The sequence below is a fragment of the Pholcus phalangioides genome, unplaced genomic scaffold (genome assembly GCF_987345545.1).
Source record: "Pholcus phalangioides strain wild (caught in Gottingen) unplaced genomic scaffold, Ppha-v1.0 ptg000040l_1, whole genome shotgun sequence".
NCBI lineage: Eukaryota > Metazoa > Arthropoda > Arachnida > Araneae > Pholcidae > Pholcus > Pholcus phalangioides.
Genome location: NW_028301626.1, coordinates 466,270 through 490,488, shown reverse-complemented (window position 1 = coordinate 490,488; position 24,219 = coordinate 466,270). Strand labels below are relative to the sequence as shown.

The 24,219-nt window shown below is 41.6% G+C and overlaps 1 protein-coding gene across 1 annotated transcript in view; it reads left to right on the top strand.

Moving 5' to 3' along the window:
• Window positions 1–24,219, top strand: part of LOC149065234 (A disintegrin and metalloproteinase with thrombospondin motifs adt-1-like) — a 130,658-nt gene that overhangs the window by 59,500 nt on the left and 46,939 nt on the right. The window contains exons 5-8 of the mRNA XM_089254203.1: window positions 6,849–7,057; window positions 8,615–8,698; window positions 11,815–11,939; window positions 12,057–12,109. Coding sequence (XP_089110329.1) covers window positions 6,849–7,057; window positions 8,615–8,698; window positions 11,815–11,939; window positions 12,057–12,109 — 471 coding nt within the window. The remainder of the gene's footprint in view (window positions 1–6,848; window positions 7,058–8,614; window positions 8,699–11,814; window positions 11,940–12,056; window positions 12,110–24,219) is intronic.

Here is a 24,219-nt window from a genome sequence, read left to right as displayed (position 1 = left end):
TTATCGAGATCCATGTCACCAATTGATTTGTCATCAAGAAGTGACATGTTTTGTAATGTAGGGTTCTTCTTTGCTCTCTGAATGGCTTTTCTTGAATATCCGGTCTTGAATAGTTTAATTTTAGATTTATTTCCACTATTGATTTTTGGCTTAGTAGCTGTAGTTACTTTGAATGTGTTCGCTGTTGCTTTTCCTGCTTCTTCGGAGGTGGTGGACTCCTTCCGTATTCCAGCAGAGCAACAGCAGCCACAACTATTACATGGTTGGTTAGATGATGTTTGAGTGGATGTATCAGCTATGGGTTCGGTCTGAGTTGTTATAGATGCTTTCGTGACATTGTTAGTCTTATTAGCTGTTGATGGATTTGTTACCATATTAGAGTATGATGTACTAGCTATTGGAGTTTGGTTAGGGATTACACGACGGCGTGCTTCAATATATGAGATGTTATTGAGGACCTTGATCTTCTGGATCTCTTTTTCTTCATTCCATTTCGGACATTTCCTGTCAAATGCGGGGTGGTCGCCACCGCAATTGACGCACTTGAATGGTGAATTAGTGCAGCTGTCCGAAATGTGGTCCCTCTCACCGCACTTTGCGCAGGTGGGTTGACCACGGCACGCCATTCGTGAGTGACCGAATTTTTGGCAGTTGAAACATCTTACAGGGTTAGGTATGTATGGCCGGATATGGAGGTTATAGTAACCGATTTTGACATCTTTCGGCAATGTTGGGGATGAAAATGTCAGGATTATATTACGTGATGGAGCAAGATTGCCATCTTTGCGGCTCAAGATATGTTTGGCAGATGTCACGCCTTGAGACGCTAGCTCCTGGGTTAGTTCATCTTCATCCATGTTAATTAAGTTAGGGTCTGAGATGACACCACGTGAATAATTTAGCGTGGGGTGGATTTTGATTGTTATGGGAATGTCCCCGAGAGATGTGAGCTTTTGAATGAGTTCGGCTTGTTTGGGAGTGTTAGTTTCGACGAGAAGGTCTCCTGAACGGAGAGCCTTCACTGATTTCAGAGTTCCAACTGCGCCATAGAGAGCTTTATCAATCAGGAATGGTGATACTTTTGACAGCTGTTTATTGGTATCAGAGCTATGCAAGAAGAAGAATGAGACAGATGACAGATTTGAAGAAGTGGTTTCTGAGACAATTGTTTCACTAAGTGCAGTTCTTTGACGCTTTGGTGCATTTTTTGTTTTTCCCATATTTGAATGGGTATTGTTCCACTCTCACCCACCATGCCCACCATGGAGCCCTACGAGGGGACGCGCCCACGTAACCGGTGAAGGTTAGTAGCAACGTCAGGTTAGGTGAGAGCTATACACCACCAAAGCAGGCGAGCAGACGCGTTCAAGATCCAAGATCGTCGTGAAGCAGCACCAACAAACCTCAACGACGTCCGGCAGGCCCGGCCCCTCTACCTGCCCAGTAGTGTAACCCCTTCAGCGACCGAGGCGACCACAGCCGATTGACCTGGACGGGGCTAATCCAAGCCTCCCGTTTCGGCTGAATCCGAGGCCAAAGCTAACCAGGATCCCCATCTCCAGCCTTACGGGTCTCCACGCACGGCAAACACGCAGGTAGACAGCGTCCCGGATGGAGCATACGCAAGAAGCAATGCCCCATCCGGGAGGACCCCTCCCCGCCTTAGCGGGGCCCACAATGAGGGGTTGGACACTGAAGACAAACATGTACAGGACAAAACGAGACGCAAGACATGTACTGCAAGATGTGTAGAAGTAAACATGTAATTTGGGCTATTGAAGGTGAAGTATATGAGCACAAAAAGCGATGACAATGACGTGTGATAGATTTGGCGTTACCCAGAGTGCACCACGAGGAGGCCTATCACATTACACCCCTAGTATTATATGTGAAGCAAGAGTGCCGTCATCTATATTACATATATTGTATATCGTTCTATATCAACTCACTATAATCTATTCAAATCGTACTTATTGCGCTGAACATTATGCAAATTATGCTTTACATGGCAAAACGAAAACACTCCATCATATGCAACGATCAACACGTTTTCATTAGTTTCGTATTGGTCTCTATCGGAATTATGGGAATTTCGGTAGTGTCGGGATTTGCTGTAATGTTGGGTTTATGGGGTTTGCCAAAATTTCTGTGTCGTCGGGATATCGAGTTGACGGAATTTTGGGGGTTTTCGGGATATCGGTATTGTTGAGTTATCGAAATTTTGGTGTTGAGATATTTCTTTATTGTGGGGTTATCCAGATGTTAGAATTTTTGTGGTGTCGGGGATTTTCCTGCATTTATGGGTTATCGAGGTGTCAAAATTCTGGTGCTGTTAGGATATTTCTGAGAGTGAGCAATCAAAGATTCGGGTTATCGAGTTGTCAATGTTTTGGTTGTGTTGCGGTTTTTCTGTATTTTCGGGTTACCAAGGCGTGGGGATATCGGTATTTTTGAGTTATCGAGTGTTCGAAATTTCGGTAGTGTTGGGATTCCGGTATTGTCTAGTTATCGAGTTGTTGGAATTTTGGTGTGATGTCGGCATATTTCTGTATTGTTATGTTACTGAGTTGCCAGAATTTCAGTGGTGTTGGGATTTCTGTGTATTGAAATCTCTACTTCGGATAGCGTGTCTGGGTATTAACAAATTATACCAAAACAAGGCCACATAAAGTAAAATGCCCAACGAGGTGGTTGTTGTTGAAATATGCATCTAGAGTTAGCTGCTCACATGCATATACTACAATGGTGTAACAATGAATGAACGCCAGAACTTTGCCACTGGACTTATCCCGTTGCCGAGATCTCTTCCAATCCAGCTTCGTGGCAGAGTTTCGAACAGTGAATTGCGTAACAAAAATTTTTTTTTTTTTGCGCTTTATGGAATGCAGCAATTTCCGCAACTTTAGTTGCACTACAAGAGCCCTTCCGCGTGGAGCGGGTGCACCCGCATTCGATTACAATCTCTTCAGACGCAACGGAAGAAACGGATCGCCCAAGCGCGGGCGAAATGTTTGAGCGGGCCGACCGCTAGTTAGTGGCGGGGCAGCGTCTGCGTGATGGGCGCCAATGGCGTGTTTACGGGCGGGGAGGCTTTGCGGGCTTTAGCCCAAGGTGGCAAGTTCAGAATGGAGGCAAATTTGAGGAATGAGTAGCCAAGAAAATTAGTATAATGGGAGAACGGAGGCAAAATTTGGAAAGCCTCACGATATACATATATCCGCTTCAGCCCAGACAGCTAGTGACTAGGTCAGTGATTGGTACAAAAGAGTGACCTATAGAGTTTGAATGCCGCTGTGGTGGTCGAGTGGTCATGGTGACGGACTTGCACCCGGGTTCGAGCCCCACCGTCGCCACAGTGGTGGTCGGCTGAAGTTGGTTTTCTGTGGTTCCCAACTTCGAGGCGCAAATGCGAGCCGATCTCCCCGTTAAAAAGTCTCGCCACAGAGCGCAACAGGCCAACAAACAGTACAAATATTCAGGCACTACACATCACTCACTTCACTTCTGAGATATAGATGGCAGCACTGAAAAATCATACGCAACACTAGATACGCACTCAGACTGTTAGGTACACAAACTTACGATTCCGGTACAGCTCACTAGGTAGTAAACTGCCTATGTCAATAGACCTGAGTTGTGCTCGGTCTCAAAAAAAAAAAAATAGTTTGAATGCACGTGAGTGAGCAAAAGAGTGACTTTTAGAGCATGAGCAAGAATATGAATGATCGAAATAGTGACCTATAGAGTGAGTGACCTACAGAGCGAGGGCCCAGGTCAAGGAATGAATGAACGCCAGAACTTTTACTGGACTTATCCCGTTGACGAGATCTCTTCCAGCCCAGCTTCGTGGCAGAGTCTGGAACAGTGAATCGTGTAACAAAAATGTTTTTTTGCGCTTTATGAAAGGCATCAGTTTCCACAACTATAGTTGCACTGCAAAAATGTTCAGTAACACTTGAGGCAGAGGAAACGATTAAGACCTGTTTGTGCATCCAGCTTATGTTATTGGAGGGAGCATCCAGTCGCCGCGACCGCAGCGACATCGAATGCAAGGGAATCACGTGACTCGGTGAAAACAAAAGTTCGTGCCTGGCAATTTGCCTGTTCGGTCTCTAAATATTGCGTTTTAACGATTAAAAAAAAAGGATAAACTCATCACTATAAAGAGAAAAAAAGATTAAATTAATTTTTTTCATTAATAATAAATCATTTCTTTCATTAATGCTGAAAAATTTCTCTCCTCTCCTTTCATCAATTCTGGAATTATCACTTTCATTTATTTTAGTTTTGAAATTATCTCATTCATTAATTTTGGAATTATCACTTTTTCGTTAATTCTGGAATTATCACTTTTTCGTTAATTCTGGAATTATACATTTCATTAACCTTGGAAATATCCCTTTCTTTCTTGATTCTAGAATTATCTTTCATTAATGCTGGAATTATCCCTTTCATTAATGCTGGAATTATCCCTTTCATTAATGCTGGAATTATCCCTTTCATTAATGCTGGAATTATCCCTTTCATTAATGCTAGAATTATCCTTATCCCTTTCATTAATGCTGGAATTATCCCTTTCATTAATGCTGGAATTATCCCTTTCATTAACGCTGGAATCATCCCTTTCATTAATGCTGGAATTATCCCTTTCATTAATGCTGGAATTATCCCTTTCATTAATGCTAGAATTATCCTTATCCCTTTCATTAATGCTGGAATTATCCCTTTCATTAATGCTGGAATTATCCCTTTCATTAATGCTAGAATTATCCTTATCCCTTTCATTAATGCTGGAATTATCCCTTTCATTAATGCTGGAATTATCCCTTTCATTAATGCTGGAATCATCCCTTTCATTAATGCTGGAATCATCCCTTTCATTAATGCTGGAATTATCCCTTTCATTAATGCTGGAATTATCCCTTTCATTAATGCTAGAATTATCCTTATCCCTTTCATTAATGCTGGAATTATCCCTTTCATTAATGCTGGAATTATCCCTTTCATTAATGCTGGAATCATCCCTTTCATTAATGCTGGAATTATCCCTTTCATTAATGCTAGAATTATCCTTATCCCTTTCATTAATGCTGGAATTATCCCTTTCATTAATGCTGGAATTATCCCTTTCATTAATGCTAGAATTATCCTTATCCCTTTCATTAATGCTGGAATTATCCCTTTCATTAATGCTGGAATTATCCCTTTCATTAATGCTGGAATCATCCCTTTCATTAATGCTGGAATCATCCCTTTCATTAATGCTGGAATTATCCCTTTCATTAATGCTGGAATTATCCCTTTCATTAATGCTGGAATCATCCCTTTCATTAATGCTGGAATCATCCCTTTCATTAATGCTGGAATTATCCCTTTCATTAATGCTGGAATTATCCCTTTCATTAATGCTAGAATTATCCTTATCCCTTTCATTAATGCTGGAATTATCCCTTTCATTAATGCTGGAATTATCCCTTTCATTAATGCTGGAATCATCCCTTTCATTAATGCTGGAATCATCCCTTTCATTAATGCTGGAATTATCCCTTTCATTAATGCTAGAATTATCCTTATCCCTTTCATTAATGCTGGAATTATCCCTTTCATTAATGCTGGAATTATCCCTTTCATTAATGCTAGAATTATCCTTATCCCTTTCATTAATGCTGGAATTATCCCTTTCATTAATGCTGGAATTATCCCTTTCATTAATGCTGGAATCATCCCTTTCATTAATGCTGGAATCATCCCTTTCATTAATGCTGGAATTATCCCTTTCATTAATGCTAGAATTATCCTTATCCCTTTCATTAATGCTGGAATTATCCCTTTCATTAATGCTGGAATTATCCCTTTCATTAATGCTGGAATCATCCCTTTCATTAATGCTGGAATCATCCCTTTCATTAATGCTGGAATTATCCCTTTCATTAATGCTAGAATTATCCTTATCCCTTTCATTAATGCTGGAATTATCCCTTTCATTAATGCTGGAATCATCCCTTTCATTAATGCTGGAATCATCCCTTTCATTAATGCTGGAATTATCCCTTTCATTAATGCTGGAATTATCCCTTTCATTAATGCTAGAATTATCCTTATCCCTTTCATTAATGCTGGAATTATCCCTTTCATTAATGCTGGAATCATCCCTTTCATTAATGCTGGAATCATCCCTTTCATTAATGCTGGAATTATCCCTTTCATTAATGCTGGAATTATCCCTTTCATTAATGCTAGAATTATCCTTATCCCTTTCATTAATGCTGGAATTATCCCTTTCATTAATGCTGGAATCATCCCTTTCATTAATGCTGGAATCATCCCTTTCATTAATGCTGGAATTATCCCTTTCATTAATGCTGGAATTATCCCTTTCATTAACTAAAGAAAGAAAGAGTTGGGGGAAAGAGTTTGTTAAGGGAAATAACAACGATATCAAAACCAGAAGTTGTGCCCCACCTGCTCAACCAACACATCTTATAAATAAAATGGCGTGTTTTCCACCTCCTTTATTGATAACGAGAAAATAAGATACAGCGTGTGGTCGTCTTATCTAAGGGGGAGGCACTGATAGCCCCCGTTTATGAATAGGCTGAAGAGTATAAAAAATGACACCCCCTTTCTATTTTGTACGTAATTCTTAAAGAAATGGGGAAGAAAACATGCTTTTCGAGAATTCCCGTTTTCGTTATAACGAATGTGCTCTGATTTTCATCCATAAATAACTCGCTGTAAGCGAATGTTTTTTGTATCTTTAACATTAGCTCTCTGTGACAATCACTTGCGAATTGCTCGTAATAGCGACATTCTCGTTATAATGGACTTTGTCTGTGTTTCGCAATCAGACGTGACGCATTTCCGCGACCACCCGAGGCTCCGTCGGAGTGACCCGAAGGGTCGGAAAGTCATCGAGACGGCCGTCTTCGTCGATTACCCGCTGTACAAGAAGTTGTCCAGAGCGACTGACGCCGACCACAACGTCGATGATGGTGGTGGTGGTGACGTCGAACCCGTGAGAAGAGTCTACGACGCTGTTCTGGCGATAGTCAACGAGGTGAATATATTTACAATATTTTGCCATTTACAACTAGCCCCTACCGCTCGGTGGTCGTTCTGCCCGTTTCGGAAACTTTGACCGCCATTTGCAACTGCATTCTTCAAAAATTTGGCAGTTTTGCTTCGTGACTTATTGAAAGGTATCTTCTAGAGCAAAAACGAAAATTTTAAGTCATTCGTATTTTAAAAATACTTCATGCCCTCAACAATTCGTGAACATACATACAAAGCAATGCCCCGTACCCTCTCCCCCGGCGTTCTTTATTGAATCCCTTATACGCCAGATTTCTGGCAACCCTTTACTGTTTAGCCTTATCAGAACACCTAAGTAGTAGTGCGGGGCGTCACTGGGTTGTCATGGAGCAAATTACACTTGGAAATTTTGAAATCAATGAATGAGGGGCCGTTCAAGTATTACGTAAGCAAATTTTTAGCCATTTTTGACCCACCCTCCCCCCCCCCGTCAGCAAAAGTCTGACCTCCTCTCCCCCCCCCCCATCTTGTCAGCAAAATTTCGTCATCAGCTCTGCCCCCCCCCCGAATCCTAACGCGTATTGGTGGGATCAGAGACGTACACGAGGGGGGCACAGGGGGCTCGTGACCCCCCCTCCACGATTAAAAATTTGTTTTTTTTAATGAAATTTATTGAAATTTCGGCAGAATATACTTTTATATGTTATTATAATCAATTTCTGTTAATTTTAATGTTATTTGAAGGCTATGAAATTTATCTTTAATAAATTCATTGCGACCCACCCTCTAAGCCATATAATGACGAATCGCATAAAGGCCTTTGGCCCGCGGACCAAATATGGCCCCGGGGATTATCTGATGCGGCCTGCCCTGCTCAAACCTAATTTTGCAAAAATGAACTAAGCGGCACGTTTACAGATCGCTTAAGTGCCCCGTGGTACAATTACAGAGCATTTAAGCGACACGTGGCACATTTTCAGATCACTTAAATGACCCGGGACACAGTTCCAGAACACTAAAGCGATCCGTGACACATTTAGAGATCCCTTGAGTGACATGTGACGTAGTTTTAGAGCATTTAAGTGGGCCCCCGGTGCGGTTCTACATCACTCAAGTTACCCGCGGCACATTCTCAGATTATTCAAGTGATCCGCGTTAACAATTACGGATCACTTGAGTGATACGTGGCACAGTTCTATATCACTGGGATCCGCGTTACATTTAGAGATCACTAAAGTGGCTCTGTAGGGAACTTACCAATAGTGGGGGGGGGGGGGGATGCTACTTCGAGTGCCCACAAACTATCGAAAGGTTTTTCTCGTTTTTGGCAAACGAGTAAGATGCCATTAAAAATATTTCATATTTTCATAAAGGGTGGTTGATGACGTAAGCATCATCCAAACCCCTCCCCCCCTCTTGTCACGAAAAATGGGAGTGTTTCGGAAATCACCTTCCCCCCCCCCCCCATAGATGATGACGTAATACTTGAACGGCCCCTAATTGATAATTCAGTCATTACTATCCGCTTTCTTGAAATCAATCCCACTTGATTACATTCGTTTTGCTTTGCACACATTTGTAGGTTCAACTGATATACAACTACCAATCTCTACGCACAAAGTTCAAGATCGTCGTCGTGAAGATGCAGATATTGTCGGAAGGCAAGGTGAGTGACAACACACACACACACGGGCACGTTGCCAGAGGCTGGTTGAGCCACCTGTGGGGTCGTTCAGTTTTTCCTGTCATTTTTTCCAAAAATGAAAATTCGACGACGTTCGCTTCTACTTCGTCGCTCATCGGCTTTTTGGTGAAATTTATAAAAATATTTAATCGCATTAATAATCATATTTCATGTTGTAAATAGTAAGTGAATAGTAAAATTGAGAGATAATTTCTTGGTATAGTTTTTAATTGATCTAATTTTCTAGGTTAGAGTTAGATTATTCATATTATGCATAGTTTACTGGAATTGTAAAGATGTTTTGTATAATCGCGTTTTACCGCATAATCAGTGTTAGTATTTTTTGAATAGTAATATTTCGATAAATAATAAAAAAAATAATTATAATTGGTAAATTTCTGATAATTAATCAGATAGTTTCCTAGTTTTCATGCATAGATTGCATGACTAAATAGGGTTAGGAAGTGATGAAAAGACAATAATTGTCAGAAATATCATGATATAGGAAGTGAAAGATGAATAAAAGATATTATAAAAACCAATGATACACTATCTACCAATAAGTATTTGGACACCTGTGATAGAAAAGAAAAACTAACTTTATTCAAAATCAATAGTTGGTAGAGCCTCCACGAGAGGCAATTACAGCGTGAACCCTCCGGGGCATACTTTCCACAAGTCCTTGTGTGACGGCTAGTGGTATTTTCTTCCACTCGGCTTGGAGAAGACATGTCAGTTCCTTCACCGATTTTGGATGGGCAGGGCACCCCTTAATTCGGCGATCCAATTCGTCCCAGAGGTTCTCGATAGGGTTCAGGTCTGGGCTCTGGGCAGGCCAGTCCATTCGATGAACCCCATTGGCACCATACCAAGCCTTGGTTAACCTCGCAGTATGACAGCTGGCATTGTCGTCCTGGAAGTAACAGGGGTCCACCCCGTAAAACTGCCACAACGTAAGGAAGCACATTGTCATCCAAAATAGTGCAGTAGGCTTTGAGCTTACCATGAATGGGGACCAAGGGTCCCAGTCCATACCAGGAGAAACATCCCCAGACCATAATTCCACCTCCGCCGAACTTGACTGTTGGCACAATGCATTCTGGCAGGAGACGTTCTCCAGGCAGACGCCAGACCCAGACCCTGCCATCCGAACGGTAGAGGGTGAACCTTGATTAGTCGCTCCAAAGAACCCCCTTTTCCACTGATCTACGGTCCAATTTCGATGTGCTTTGCACCACATTAACCGAGCAACGCGGTTTTACTTTGTGATCACAGGCTTATGGGCAGCAGCACGACCATGAAAACCAATCAGACGTGCTTCCTTACGGATGGTATTGATTGAAACAATACTCCCGGATGCCTGTTGAAACTCCTCGCGGATGAGGGCCATCGGTTGGGTGCGGTTCTTCCGAATTTCTCTGGACAGCACCCGTCGGTCTCTATCTCCCAGTTTCGTTGGTCTGCCGACTCGGGGCAAATTCCGACAATCGCAGCTCACCTTCCACTTCTTAATCACATAGGCCACTGTCGATTTTGGGTACTTCAGCTCGCTAGATATATCCCTTAAGGATAGGTCATTTTTGTGATACCCGATAATTATACCTTTCTCGAAATCAGAGAGCTCCGAACTGCGCGGCATCTTGCATGCGACTAATGCCGATGTTGTTTCCTACACGATATATACCGGCGGAGGGCGTGGCGTATCTCAGGACCGCAGATATCGTCATTTGCATAGGTGTCCAAATACTTATTGGTAGATAGTGTATATGAAGGGAGATTTGAAGGAAAGATTTCAAAAAAAAAAATATGGCAAGTTTGCCAAACATGGATCCTACGTGCGATGACAGAGTGCGCAAGAAAGTGAGTGGTATTCTGATAAAAATAAGCTTTTCCTGGGAAACTGCAAATTGCAGTATTTAAAATTAAAAAAATGTTTTATAACCCCAATGTTTTATAACTGACCACACCAATGATGGTCACCAAGATGAAGGACATGTAGACCATTTATTAAGGAAATGGGTCTGGCGGTCTATTTAACTGTTTCACGGTCGCTCATCGGTGGTCTTCCGACGGCTGGCAGCAAGTGAATAAATATTCAAGCACTCGCACTAGGATTGCCTACGCACATGAGAGAACCTACATACCGAGATTCATTGGATACTCTTTTTATAACATCACGTATTTTTTTCTCCCGGAAGCGGGTCTGAAATCAGTTTGGCAACACCATCAGAAGGAATTCACGTAGCCGTTGGATATAGCAGGCCGACGCATGCGCCGTCTTTACCTCCCTTTTTTGTAGTATTCGTCTAATGGCTGTAGATGAGGTCAGGGCCGTCTTAAGAGCGTCATGAACCCCCCGGGCCAAGTGATTTTTCTGAGGCCCTACCTGGCACATTCTTGAAAAATTCAACCACTCCTTATTTTCCTGAGGCCCTGCTTCTCTTAAGGTCCACGGGCCGTGCCAGGGTGGACCCATGCGTTAAGACGGCACTAGTGACATCACGAGCTTTACACGGAGGCCATCTTAAAGATAGATCAAAGTTGTAGGATTTGATCATAGGGCCAATTATAAACTACCTAAAGTCCCAAGCCGCACGCCTAAAAAGTTCTTGGTTCCGCATTTTCCCCCCCTTTAATGATTTTTCCCCCCTTTATGCCAATGATTTCCAAACTATTTCGACGAACATCAACTCTGGCCATATCGCTATCATGCAATTTAATGTCTTTACTAAGTTGGGTTGGAAATGAAAGCGCCATCTATCGGCGGTTCCCTCAAGCTCATTAGAGGAAATATCGCTTGTGTATATTCTTCCCCGGGTTGGAACCCGGGACCGCGACGGCAACTTTCACGGTGGTGGACGAGCGTCATACCATCACGCCCCTCGGGTGCAGTGATTTCCAAACTCTGTGGTGGAGTACTTTGGGGTCGAGATTGGCCAGAATTCTAGCCGGGACCATTGATCTCATCATCACAATTCATGAACAAAAATCCGCTGATTCATGTTTGATCATACACATTTTCAAGTAAAACTATGTAAAAAAATTCACCACCCCATTCTCAAAATAGACAACAATTCATGCAGCATTCCTTTGGACAGGAAGCGCCGGATCCAGCGAACGGTGACATCGACCAGTACCTGGACAACTTCTGCGCTTGGCAGTCACTGAAGAACCCTCCAAATTCTTCCGAGAAACATTGGGATCATGCCTTGATGCTCACTGGGTAAATAATGTCTCTAAAAAACATTAAATGATGCCATTGTGATTTGTCTTTTGTGTTTCATGGCAATTTGTTCATTAACGGTTCAACCCATTAACGTTCTTTATCCTCTATTTATAGCCTCGACCTCCACAAGAAGACCACAGGAAACGCGAAGAATAAGAAAGTTTTAGGTGAGAGAAGTTCTCTTTATGTCTCTCTCTTAAGGCCGGTCGCCCGCTGGAAGTGACTTGAAGCGATGAACAAGTCGCGCGCAGATTCACACGGCTGATTCAACCGCAAAAAGAGTACGAGAACGTCGTCCAATACTACTTGACCCCACATGTTACCTCATCCATATTCCTCTGCGGATCTTCTAACGAAATGGTACATGTTGTAATGTGCGTGTCCGTGTTGTAAACCTAACGTGAAGCTTGTTTCTGGGCAATGCTTGTTATAGTGTTGCCATCTATCACATATTTTTCGAACTATGAGTGAAGTGTGATGTTTTAAGATTTTACCGTTGTAGGCCTGTTGCTCTCTGCGGCGAGAAATTTTTTTTTTAATGGGGGAGATCGGCTTGCATTCTCACCTCGAAGTTGGGAACCGAACGTTGTCCTACTGGATACCATCTTGATTGAGTGACAACAGCAGACGAACCGACCAGATCCGAAAAAATTGGGATTTTACACGTCTTGCAGTTACTACGCAGGTTTCCCCAGCTTTGAGGCGCGTTTTTTTTTTGCGCCCGAGTGGCACCGTGGTAAGATGCTCGTCTTCTATTACGAAGGTTAAAATCAAGGTCCATGGGTTCGAATCCGGGCATAGAACGTTAGAAGCAAGTTCTTTACCTACCGAGCCTGGGGCGACCACCGATGGACGGAGCCTTCATTTCCCACTCAACTAATCTGGCTGGAAATTGCCGTATGGCGATATATGACTGGAGTTGGTGTGCGGTAAAGCTGCTTCGAAGAGCGAATGCGAGCTGGTCTCCCATTAGAAAAACGTCTCTCCGCCTAGAACATGCAGACCTACAATACGATATTGACACACATAACATGAAAGTGCAAGCATCTTTACTTCAGAAAATGTAAGACAGATGGCATCATGAACACGAAACAAGCCCAACTCGACAACATAAATACGTTAGGACCACACATACACTCCGAACACGCATTCTCCGGCAGGTGCCGATTCGTTAGAAATTCCGAAAAGGAATGTGGACGAGGTGCAAGCAGTGATGGTAACCTCTTCCAGCGAAATTTCCCTTTTGACTAAATTTTCCCCAAGCATTCAGGAAAACGTGCTGCCATCTAGCGGGAAAAATACGTAATCAAGTATTTTACGATAGAAAAGTATCGTACTGCATTAATTTCTTTATTTTTTTGTAAAAATTCTTTTGTTTGATGAACTCTCAAAATTTCCCACAAATGCTAAGAAATTTCCCACGTGAGCAAATTTTGGCCAATTTTTCCCACGAATATGGGAAATTTCCCACGAGTTACCATCACTGGGCGCAAGTAACTGTTAAGTAGTAGTTACTGCGCTTGCGCGCAGTGAGATTGTTTACTTTTTTCTTCGTCACTCAGTCTGTTTCTTTTCCCCTTTGTGATCTCTCTCTTTCTCCCTCCTTTCCCGCGTCCAACATGGAAGCTAAAAATTTAGTTAATTGCCGTTTAATGATTATGATAGTAAGTGGTAATCGATTATATAGATGTAATTGTTTATTCTTATTGCAACGATTCATTTGGATAAAGGAAAAGCAAAGATTAAACTTGAAAATGGAGTCGGACAGGGGTGATGCTATCTCACCAAAACTCTTTACCACTGCTTTAGAAGAAGTATTCAGAAAACTGGATTGGGATGGGAAAGGAATATTAAAATAAACGGGGAATTTCTCTCAACCACTTGAGTTTTGCAGCACGACGTTGTTGTTATCGGCAGTAATCCAGACGAACTAGAGGAAATACAAGAACTTGCGAAGGCAAGTATTCAGGTGGGCTTGAAAATGAATCTGCGAAAGACTGAAGTTATGTTCAACCCTTTTGCGTTGAAGAGGATCTATCCTGCTCAACAACACAGAGATAGAAGAAGTAGAAAGCTATGTATATCTGGGACAAGAAATTACCATGGACAATGGAATCATTAATGAAACAAACAGAAGGATCAGGATTGGATGGAGCACTTTTGGAAAAAACTGTGTACCGTGTATAAGCCGCCTCACTTCAGGACCACGAAAACCGCAATAAATTGAAAACCCGTGCATAAGCCGACCCTAAAAAATCCGTGCATTTCAAATCTTATATTTTCATGCTAAATTATTTAGCTTACGGAAATTTACATTAGAAAACGATTCAAACTTTTTAATCCGTTTCTTTTACGTCTCCAAGCTCGTCGTAATCCATCAGTTCATCATAGGGTGCGGCATCTTTGTTTTTATCCTCATCTGGACTGTCATCACCATTGCCACTTTCAAAGGGAATGTCATCTTCAGTCCAGTCCATCGCATTGCTGATGCAACAGTTTTTAAAGGATCGGATGATAATTTCGGTGGAAACAGAATTCCCCACGCCTTATGTACCCATTGACACACTAGGCCAATGGCAGATTTCTTCAAGGCACCACTTTTTTGTGGTTTCTTTATCATCGGAACTCATCCATTCCATCCACAAATCCCTCGAATAGTCTTTGAAAGACTTGTTGATGCTCACATAAGGATTTACAAATCGACGTTAGCCCACCTGGTATCAAAGCCAACAATGTTTTCGATTTCTTTGCCTCGTCTTTGACATTATTGAAGTTTTGAACATATCCCATACCAAAAATGACAGTTTCTCGAACACTGCTACAAAAATGACTACTGATTGTGGGGGTCGATATTTTCTCATCAAAAACTGACCCGAGTATAAGCCGACCCCCCTACTTGAGGAACGAATTTTTCCGCAAAAAAACTGGGCTTATACACGAGTATATACGGTAATTCTGAAGAGTCACAAGTCATTATGCCTGAAAAGAAAAGTTTTTAACTAGTGTGTGCTGCCAGCACTGACGTATGGAGCTGAAACATGGACACTCACAAGCAGGACGATACAAACGCTACAGACAACACAAAGTAGCATGAAAAGATGTATGCTAGGCATCACAAGGAGATTCAGAAAATGAATCTCCTGGATAAGGAACCATACAAAGGTTGAAGGAATTCTTTCCATTATATATGATACCATGGAAAGAATTAAACGTTTAAAATGGAAATGGGCTGGACATATTGCAAGGAAACCGGACTACAAATATTCTAGATTGGTACCCTCGTATTGTTAAGCGTCCAAGAAGGCGCCCCCACGCAAGATGGTTGATGAGATCAGGAAAGTTGCTGGAATCAACTGGATGGCTAAAGCATCAGACACAGCAGAATGGAAAATATTTAGAGGAGACCCTCATCCAGCAGTGGATTGAAAATGGTTGTTGATGAGGATGATGATTTATATACTTGCAACAAGAGCGTGTTCTCAGAGTTTGTAGCATATGTCTCACTTAAGTATGGACTTCATAATTTTCTCAAAAATTTTAGTTTTTCAATATTTACCAATCATTAATAACACACACACACACACGTATTCGTCTGCACAAAGTAGGCCTACAGTCACGAACTGAGTAGCGTGTGAGGGTTCGCTTTAAGTGAAGGACGCCAGAGACACGCCTAGACGTCGGACTCGACTGTTGCCGCTCGCAAAGCTCGTCGCGTGTTGTCGCTCCCAGTGGACGACAGACGGGTGTGTTTGTTAAACAATCTGGAGGAAATATTGAGAAACCAAAATTTTTGATTTTGTCCATTCTTAATGAGGCGCATCTGGCACAAACTCTGAGAAGGCGTCTTTATTCGATAAATAAATAATTGTATTTAAGCCATTTCTACTCACCAGCACAACCCATAGACGGCAGTTATCGAATTTTTGCGATTTCGTGCGCATGCGGAGAAGGAGGGAGAGAGACTGGCAAAAGGGGAGAGGAAATAAAATATAAAAAAAGAGCGATATAACGCGAAAAATAGGAACAACCGTATTGCGCATGCGCAGTTAATACAAGACGCGAAAACCCAATCTACGCGGATTCATCGCGATTCCTCGATCAAATGCTTGTGTCGCTTGGTCAAGATCGTTTGTAGTGGATGACGTTCTTTCACTCACTGTGCAATGAGGATCAGTCTTACGACTACGGAAAACTGCGCGTGACTGGTTTATCGCTTCAAGTCGCTTTTAATTGATGACCGGACTAAGGGTGCGACCATAGTGCACACTGGTTTCCGATTCTGCAAGTCCGCACCGTTACGGATCGGATAAAGACTTGAATTTCAGTTTTTTTAGCCAATCCGTAACGGCGTAGACTTGCAGAATCAGGAACCAGCGTGCACTACATTCGCACTCAGATTCTAAGGCAGATTTTCTGTGTCGCGTACGGCGTGAAAACGCTGATTGGTTAAAAAAATATTCGAATTTCTGTGTGGTTTTCAACCAAACCCCTTCCGTCATGCTGCACACGGCGCTGAAATTCTGCTCCTAAGAAAACCGGGCGTTAGCCGGTTCCACACCAGCAGATTTCTGCAGAATTACCCGACGCAAAAAACCGGTTTTGTGGTGTGGCTATGACCCTTTAAATCGCCCGCACTGTGTTGGCAACATCTGAAAACCTGAAAACCCGTTTTAGCGCTGCGAAATTCTTCTGGTGGGGATCCCGGCTTTTAAAAACGACATCCCACTCACATGGCACCATGACGTTACGTAAACTTTTGCTCAAAAATGTGCAAAGTGAATTTTGAAAAAGGCCTAAGAATCAAAATTTCTTATCGGTTATCTGATAAGAAATTTTGATTCTTAGGCCGGTATTACACTACAAAAGTTTGATAAAATCCCTTTTGTAAAACTAAAAAAATCCAACCAATAAAGGTCATAGGTTACATTCGATCAAATGCAACCAATAAGCTTATTGGTTGTATTTTTCAACTTTTATAAAAGCACTTTTACAAAACTTTTACAGTGTAATCCCGGCCTTAAATCAATTATCGCTGCTTCGAAATACAGAGCAAGTAGTGCCTTTAAATTCTTCATCCTTGGGTCAGTAAGGCCGGAATTACACTATACAAGTTTTCTAAAAGTCCTTACGTTCAAGTATTACGTTGCAAGTTTTTAGCCATTTTTGACCCCCCCCCCCGTCAGCAAAATTTCGTTATCAGCTCTGCCCCCTGAATCCTAATGCGTATTGTTGTGATCAGAGACGTACAAAGAGGGTTCGGGGCGTTAGATATAATTAAGAATATTTCATATTTTCATAAAGGGTGGTTGATGACGTAAGCATTAACCAAAACCCCCCCTTTCCCCCCCACTTGTCATCAGAAGTCAGCAAATCGGGAAACCCCCCCCCCCCATCGATGCTGACGGTAATACTTGAATGGCCCCTTTTATAAAACTTGAAAAATTCAACTAATAATTTTATCTGTTGCATTTGCACGAATGCGTTATTGGTTGGATTTTTCAAGTTTTATAAAAGGGATTTTATCAAACTTGAAAAATCTAACCAGTAAGGTTATTGGTTACATTCTAGAAAATGCAACCGTTGACCTTATTGGCTGCATTTTTCAAGTTTTATAATAGGACTTTTATCAAACTTTTATAGTGTAAGGACGGTAGTACACTATAAAAGTTTTGTAGAAGCTCTTTGATAAAACTTGAAAAATTCAACCAATAAGCGTCTCGGTTACGTTTGCTCAAATGTAACCGAGACGCTTATTGGTTGCATTTTTGAAATTTTATAAAATAAATTTTATTAAACTTTTATAGTGTAATCCCAGCCTAATACTGGCCTTAGGCTGGTATTACACTATAAAACTTTGATAAAAATTCTTTTATAAAACTTGAAAAATGTAACCAATAAACACATCTGTTAACTTCGAGTGAACTTAACTGATCCGCCTGTTGGTTGCATTTTTCAAGTTTTATACTTACGAACATTTTTATCAAACAATTACAGTGTAATCCCGGGCTTAGGCCGGTATTACACTATAAAAGTTAGATAAAATCCCTTTTATAAAACTTAAAAAATCCAACCAATGAAGCTCATAGGTTACATTCGAGCAAATGCAACCGATAATCTTATTGGTTGAATTTTTCAAACTTTATAAAAGAACTTTTAGGAAACTCTTATAGTGTAATCCCGGCCTTACTCAAAATTTCTAACTTTGAAGTAGTTGTCCCGAAATATCGAGCATGAGAGGCCTCCACATTTTCTCTGCTATTGGCTCCTGTAAAAGTACAATATCTTTCGCGAGATGTTTCAAAGGTTTAGTTTATGGTTTCGCAAACTGTGCACCGCGGTGCCCTGGTGAGCCGGCAACCTCTTTGAAAGGTTTGTTTCGAAGAGATTCTTTGTTACACTTTTCTGGGGTGCCGCGGGTGGGGAAAACAGTAGGAATGCTAAACAATAGGAAATTGCATGATTGGCGTCAATATACGTAGATCAATACCTAGTCAAACCACTAAAGAACAATACAAGGTCATGGCTAGGAACTATGTAAATTACGTCCAAGAGAAAGAGAGTTTACATCTCTTCAACCTCTGTAAAAATCAAGATCGGAACTTTTCCCACCGAGATGTCCGCAGCAGACTTCGTGTATCCCGGGACATACCAACGCTATCTGTGAATGGTACCACGACAAAACGGAAGATTATGAGAAAGCAACCGCTTTTGCGGACATATTTTCTGGTTCATATAATTTCAGTTGTTCCAGTTACGACCATCGTTATCATGGCCTTATGGATGATCATCCCTTCTTTCGTGACATGTTCAACACTCAGACGATAAAAGCCATTATTGCTTCTCTTCCTGGTCGATCATCTCCGGGGTCCTGACGGAATACCCAGTTGTTTCTACAAACGTCTTTCAGACCCGATATCTTCTCTGCTTAGCTCCATCTTCACATCCTTCTATGACTACGGGTCTACCCTATGCTCTTGGAAAACTGCAGTTATTAGTCCAGTTTATAAGAATAAAGGCTCCAGGGCAGATCCGAATAATTATCGCCCGGTATCGTTAACCGATATATCCTGCAAAATTTTCGAGAGATGCATCGTCAATCAGTTACTTCCATTTGCCGACGAGATGGGCTTAATCCCCTCAGTTCAGTTTGGCTTCATTCCTGGAAGCTCCTTACCAGTGCAGCAAGTGATTTGTCATGATATATGGGAGAGTGCTATAGACTCAGGACAAGAGATTGATGTAATTTACGTCGGTTTCCAAAAGGCATTTGATAAAGTAGACCAGCGGTTCTCAACCTTTCTTGACTCGCGGAGCCCTTTTTGGCATATAATTTCTATGGCGGAGCCCCGTAGACCTATTTTTTACTTATTTAGCAAAATTACCGATTTATTTTTATTATTCTAAAGTAATTATAATTTTTTTTTTCAAATATCTGTTTTTTTATATTTTCCTGGAGTGGCCGCGGAGCCCTTGAGGAGCGCACAAGGAGCCCCAACGGCTCCGCGAGCACCGGTTCAGAACCGCTGCAGTAGGGTGTAAAAGTAATCCGTGGACAATTCTAAACATGTCTGTTTGTTTGTGTTGATACTCGCGCATTTTTTTTTAAAACGATGACGGATAACAGAAACTGACGGTTGAGCGAGTGACGGTTAATGAGAAATAAGAATAAGTGAAGGAGTGCTGAGCAAGTGAGTGGAAAAATAAGTAGGTGAGTGAGTGAGAGTTAGTGGGTGGGTGAGCAATTAAATAAATAGATGAGCGTGTGAAAGAGCAGGGGAGCAAGTGAGTGAACTGGTGAGCACATGAACACTTTAGTGACTTACTAGCTTGTTCACTGGCTGATTCACCAACTCATTCGGTCCCTCACTCGCTCGCACATTCACTTACTTGCTCGATCACTCACTCACACATTCCCTCACTTGCTCAATCACTCGCTCACACATTCATTCACTGGCTCACATATTCACTTACTTGCTCAATCGCTCAATCACACATTCATTCACTGGCTCACATATTCACTTACTTGCTCAATCGCTCAATCACACATTCACTCGCTCGCTCAATCATTCACTTACTCGTGACGAACTGTTTGTCCGTGAAATTTTCATATTGGTGAATTGCGTGGCGAGACGAATTGCTGTCGGCGAATTTTCCCATGAATTGACGATATAAGATATTCTTCAATAATGACTGATTTGCATAATTTTTCAATATTACTTCAATATTTTCGCTCAACGACCTTCTTAGAACGACCACGGTTGTTACGACAACTCGGTTATAACGTCAATAAGTGGCGGTTGTAACTAATTCTCATAGAGAATAATGTTAACGAACCTTTTGCCTTTTATTTTTCTCTATTTTCAACAAGGCTTAGTTGAAGTTTTGAAATCGATAATTAAGATTATTTACATGACTTATAAATTATATCATGGTAATTATGACTCAGTACGACTATAATTAATTATAATCACATAAATATATTCATCCCACATTATTTTCAATGAAAATGCAGCGACCCCGCGGTTATAGCGACTCGTTTTTTTTCCTGTTAATCAGTGTTCTTTATAATAATTAGGGTGATAATGTTACGGTAAATGTGATAAATCCGTTTATTTTGCGTAATCACATACCATTTTTGTAAGTTTGATAAACTTCCCTAAATTTATCACTTTTACCGTCGATTATGCATAATACCCAAGTGTCGTCCATGACAGGATGAATCGTACTAAATTCATCACATTTGCCGGTTATTATGCATAATCGACATTTCGTATTGGTAAGTGGGATAAATCGGTCCCATTTCCGTGATAACATTTTATTATCCAGATGACTATCGAAATCAGATATAATGAACTCTGATTTAGCGAATTTTCCCGAACATCTTCGAAATAACACCTATAATTAGCTCATATTTGACGAATTCTGAAACCTGACCTTGATATAACAAACGCCAGTGTTTGACAAGTTTTACGATTGTTACGATTTACATGCAATGAATCTTTTTCCCCAACGTTAGGTATAAAAAACAGACGAACATTCCCCCTGGATGTAATCAGCTCTAACCTCAACAATTCCTTGAGAAAACGTCATCAGTATGGAAACAAAAGCGACGCTTGCCGCCTTTCAGTCGAGCCGTTAGGAAGCTAGCCTCTCACTGTGCAGGTCTGGGTTCGAATCCCGGTTCGGGCATGAATGTTTACTAACAAAGTCCCCGAACGGATCATGCTGATCCCTTGGGAATACGTGAGGATCACAAATTTAATTTAATTCGTCGTTGTATCCGAGGTGGTTGTATATTATCAACGCTATAAGCAATGTTCATTAACATTATTCTTTATGGGAATGAGTACGAACAGTCAATAATTACAGCCGAGGTGTCGTTACAACCGAGTTTGACTGTAAGTTGGGAGCCACGCATATGCACACAACACGTTCTGCATGCACAAATTCCTCAGAAATTTCCCAGAGGAATGTTTACGAGATGCATGTGCGGTTAAGTAGTACGGTAAAACCCCTCTTAACGGGGACACTCCATTGATGGAGTCACCCCTCTTTTACGGCCAAATAGTATTTTCCCCTGGTGTAATAAAAGTATACCACTGAAATCCTTGATAAACGGTCACCCATTTTTTACTGACGAATTTTATTTTCGTCCAACCAGTGACCGCAAAAGAGAGGTTTTACTGTACTCAATCATCTCATTAATTACACTACTAAACAAATTAATACTTTCTAAATCTGTTAAGCTAAGCAAATGGGCGGCTTTCCTTGGATCAGCGTGGAGTCACTTCGGTTATAACTGGAGAAACCACGAGACACCCAGACCGACACAAAAGTCAACGTAAGCACTTCGCGCCCCCCCCCCCGGGGGGAGGGGGGACTGGGTATCTCAGGTAAAACCAGAATTTATTGATATGCCAAAGATTAAATGTAGTGCATCATAATGAACATTATGTAAATCGAAGAATCAAATAAATCAAGTGAAAGTCAAATTGAACCAATAATAAATTATAGAAAGTTGTGTGAAATCTCATATCACAGGAGCAATCAAAAGTTTGATCGATCAAGGGTTATATGACAGAGGGGTGGAGCGCCCCATTCCGCTCAGACAGTTCAAACGGTACTAGTGTCCTCTTGTCGAAGCAGTTGATTGACGGTGTATTGATAACTCATGTGGCCAATCCTATCCATCCCGATGAAAATTTTACGGGAACCACAGAAAACCAATTTCAGATGAGGTGACGGTAGAGTTCGAACCCGGGTTCGACCACCACAGTGGTTTAGTGTACATACCTACGTTTGACTGCAGTAGTGTTGAATGAAATGGTTTCTGCTCAGCTCTGCGAACCCTTAGCCCACCACCTCAAAACCCGGCACCATTGGCACAGTGACTCGAAACAACGAGCCAGTGATACCATTGCCACGACGATGTTCAGTGTAAGTGGCTGAGCAACTGACCTCCAGATGCAGAGAGGACGAACGCAAGGGGTTCGCTCACTCAAACTGCCGGGGGTCACGATGCCCGGTACCTCTCTGGTCCACAGAGCTAAGCCAAACTAACAGGGGAGAAAGAACAACGAACCACAAAAACATCAAACGAAGACATTGGGAACCCTTCCCAGAGCTACCTAACCGTGTCAATGCCCACGACCGAAGCCTTAAAAACTGTGATTCTTACCTGAATCTAGATTAAGCCTCATACAGAGGCCTCTTCCTTCGAGGTTAGACGCAAACACGTCTTACCGGAATGGAATCTCCAACACGAATGATTTTCAACAGACGTTTCAACACCTCCAAAATGTATTTTTAGGAGACTCCGTTGCTCAATAATGAGCGAGAAAGTTAATTCATATGTTGAAACACATTGTTATTCAACTATGGTAAGAGCGAGTCACAGTGGTGCGCAAACCGTGGGTCGTGCCAATGAACTGAGGTGAGGTTGGGGAGGGGCGGGGATCATGAGAGATTCTCCAAAATCAAAACTTACAAATAAGAAATTTTTATCAAAAAATATGTCGACACTAAAGAATGCCTTTATTCAGCTGAGCTAATTACCATGTATCATACTGTAATTTGTTTTGTAACGTAATTTTGTCAAATTCTGCTTGTGCAATAATCAATATATCGGCTACGTCATGCCAGAATCACGAATGTGCAATGTCCTCGCAAAAAAATAAAAAATAAAGTGGGAAATGACATTTGTGAATGGATTTTCTAGCCATGTTACTCTATGCAAGCTATTTTCCTAAAATGTTTTGTAACGTGTGCTTCAAAAGGGATACACATCCGTGTTTCAGGAACAACTTTGATAGTATAGATCAGCGGTTCTCAACCTTTTTTGACTCTCGGAGCCCTTTTCAGTACATAACTATTATATCGGAGCCCTGTTTGCTCTCGGAGCCCTTTTTGTATATAATTTTTATGATGGAACCCTGTAGGCCTCTTTTTTTCATTTCATATATATCTATCAAATTTACTTATGTATTTTATTTTCCTTAAGTCACCGCGGAGCCCCTAAGAAGTGCACACGGAGCACCGGTTGAGAACCGCTGAAGTAGACAGATTGCTACTACTGAGGAAGCTAGTTTGCGTGGGGGTTCCAGATAAAGTTGTGAGGATAATTCAAGAACTGCTATCAGACAGAGTTCATCAGGTTCGCGTAGCCAGTCTAGAGCATGTCAGGTGCCAAGCGGAGTCGTCCAGGGATCGGTGTTGGGCCCGATCTTATTTACTTTCTACACTTACGATATTACTCAGGCTGTGTCACCCATCTCTCTATTGCAATTCGCAGATGACGTGAAGTTATTCTCTCCAGTGGAAAACACTAGAGGCTTAAGAATTGCATGCCAACAACTTTTCCAGTGGAGTTGTCAGTATCAATGCATTTAGGTAGACGAACCGATCCTGAATATTATCAACCAGGTAATGAAACGTTACAGAAATTGGATACATGCGTGGATTTAGGTATTGCAATGAGCCGCATTCCGGATTTCACTGATCATTATAATGGCATAGTCTGCAAAGCTAATAGAATTTCATGTATGTTATGTACGGCATACATCTCCTGTAAGTGTGTGTGATGCGCATACGTTGTCATATGCTTTCTGTGTGTACGTTCGCCCTACTCTGGAGTTCTGTTCGCAAGTACAATTGCGACACCACTTGGCCATGAATAACACCACGTCATCGGAGGACCATATTGATGTCACCAGTGTCCACAGCTGGTAACTTTTGAATGCTTCGGACTTATCCGGTGGACCTGGGACACCTTCATACA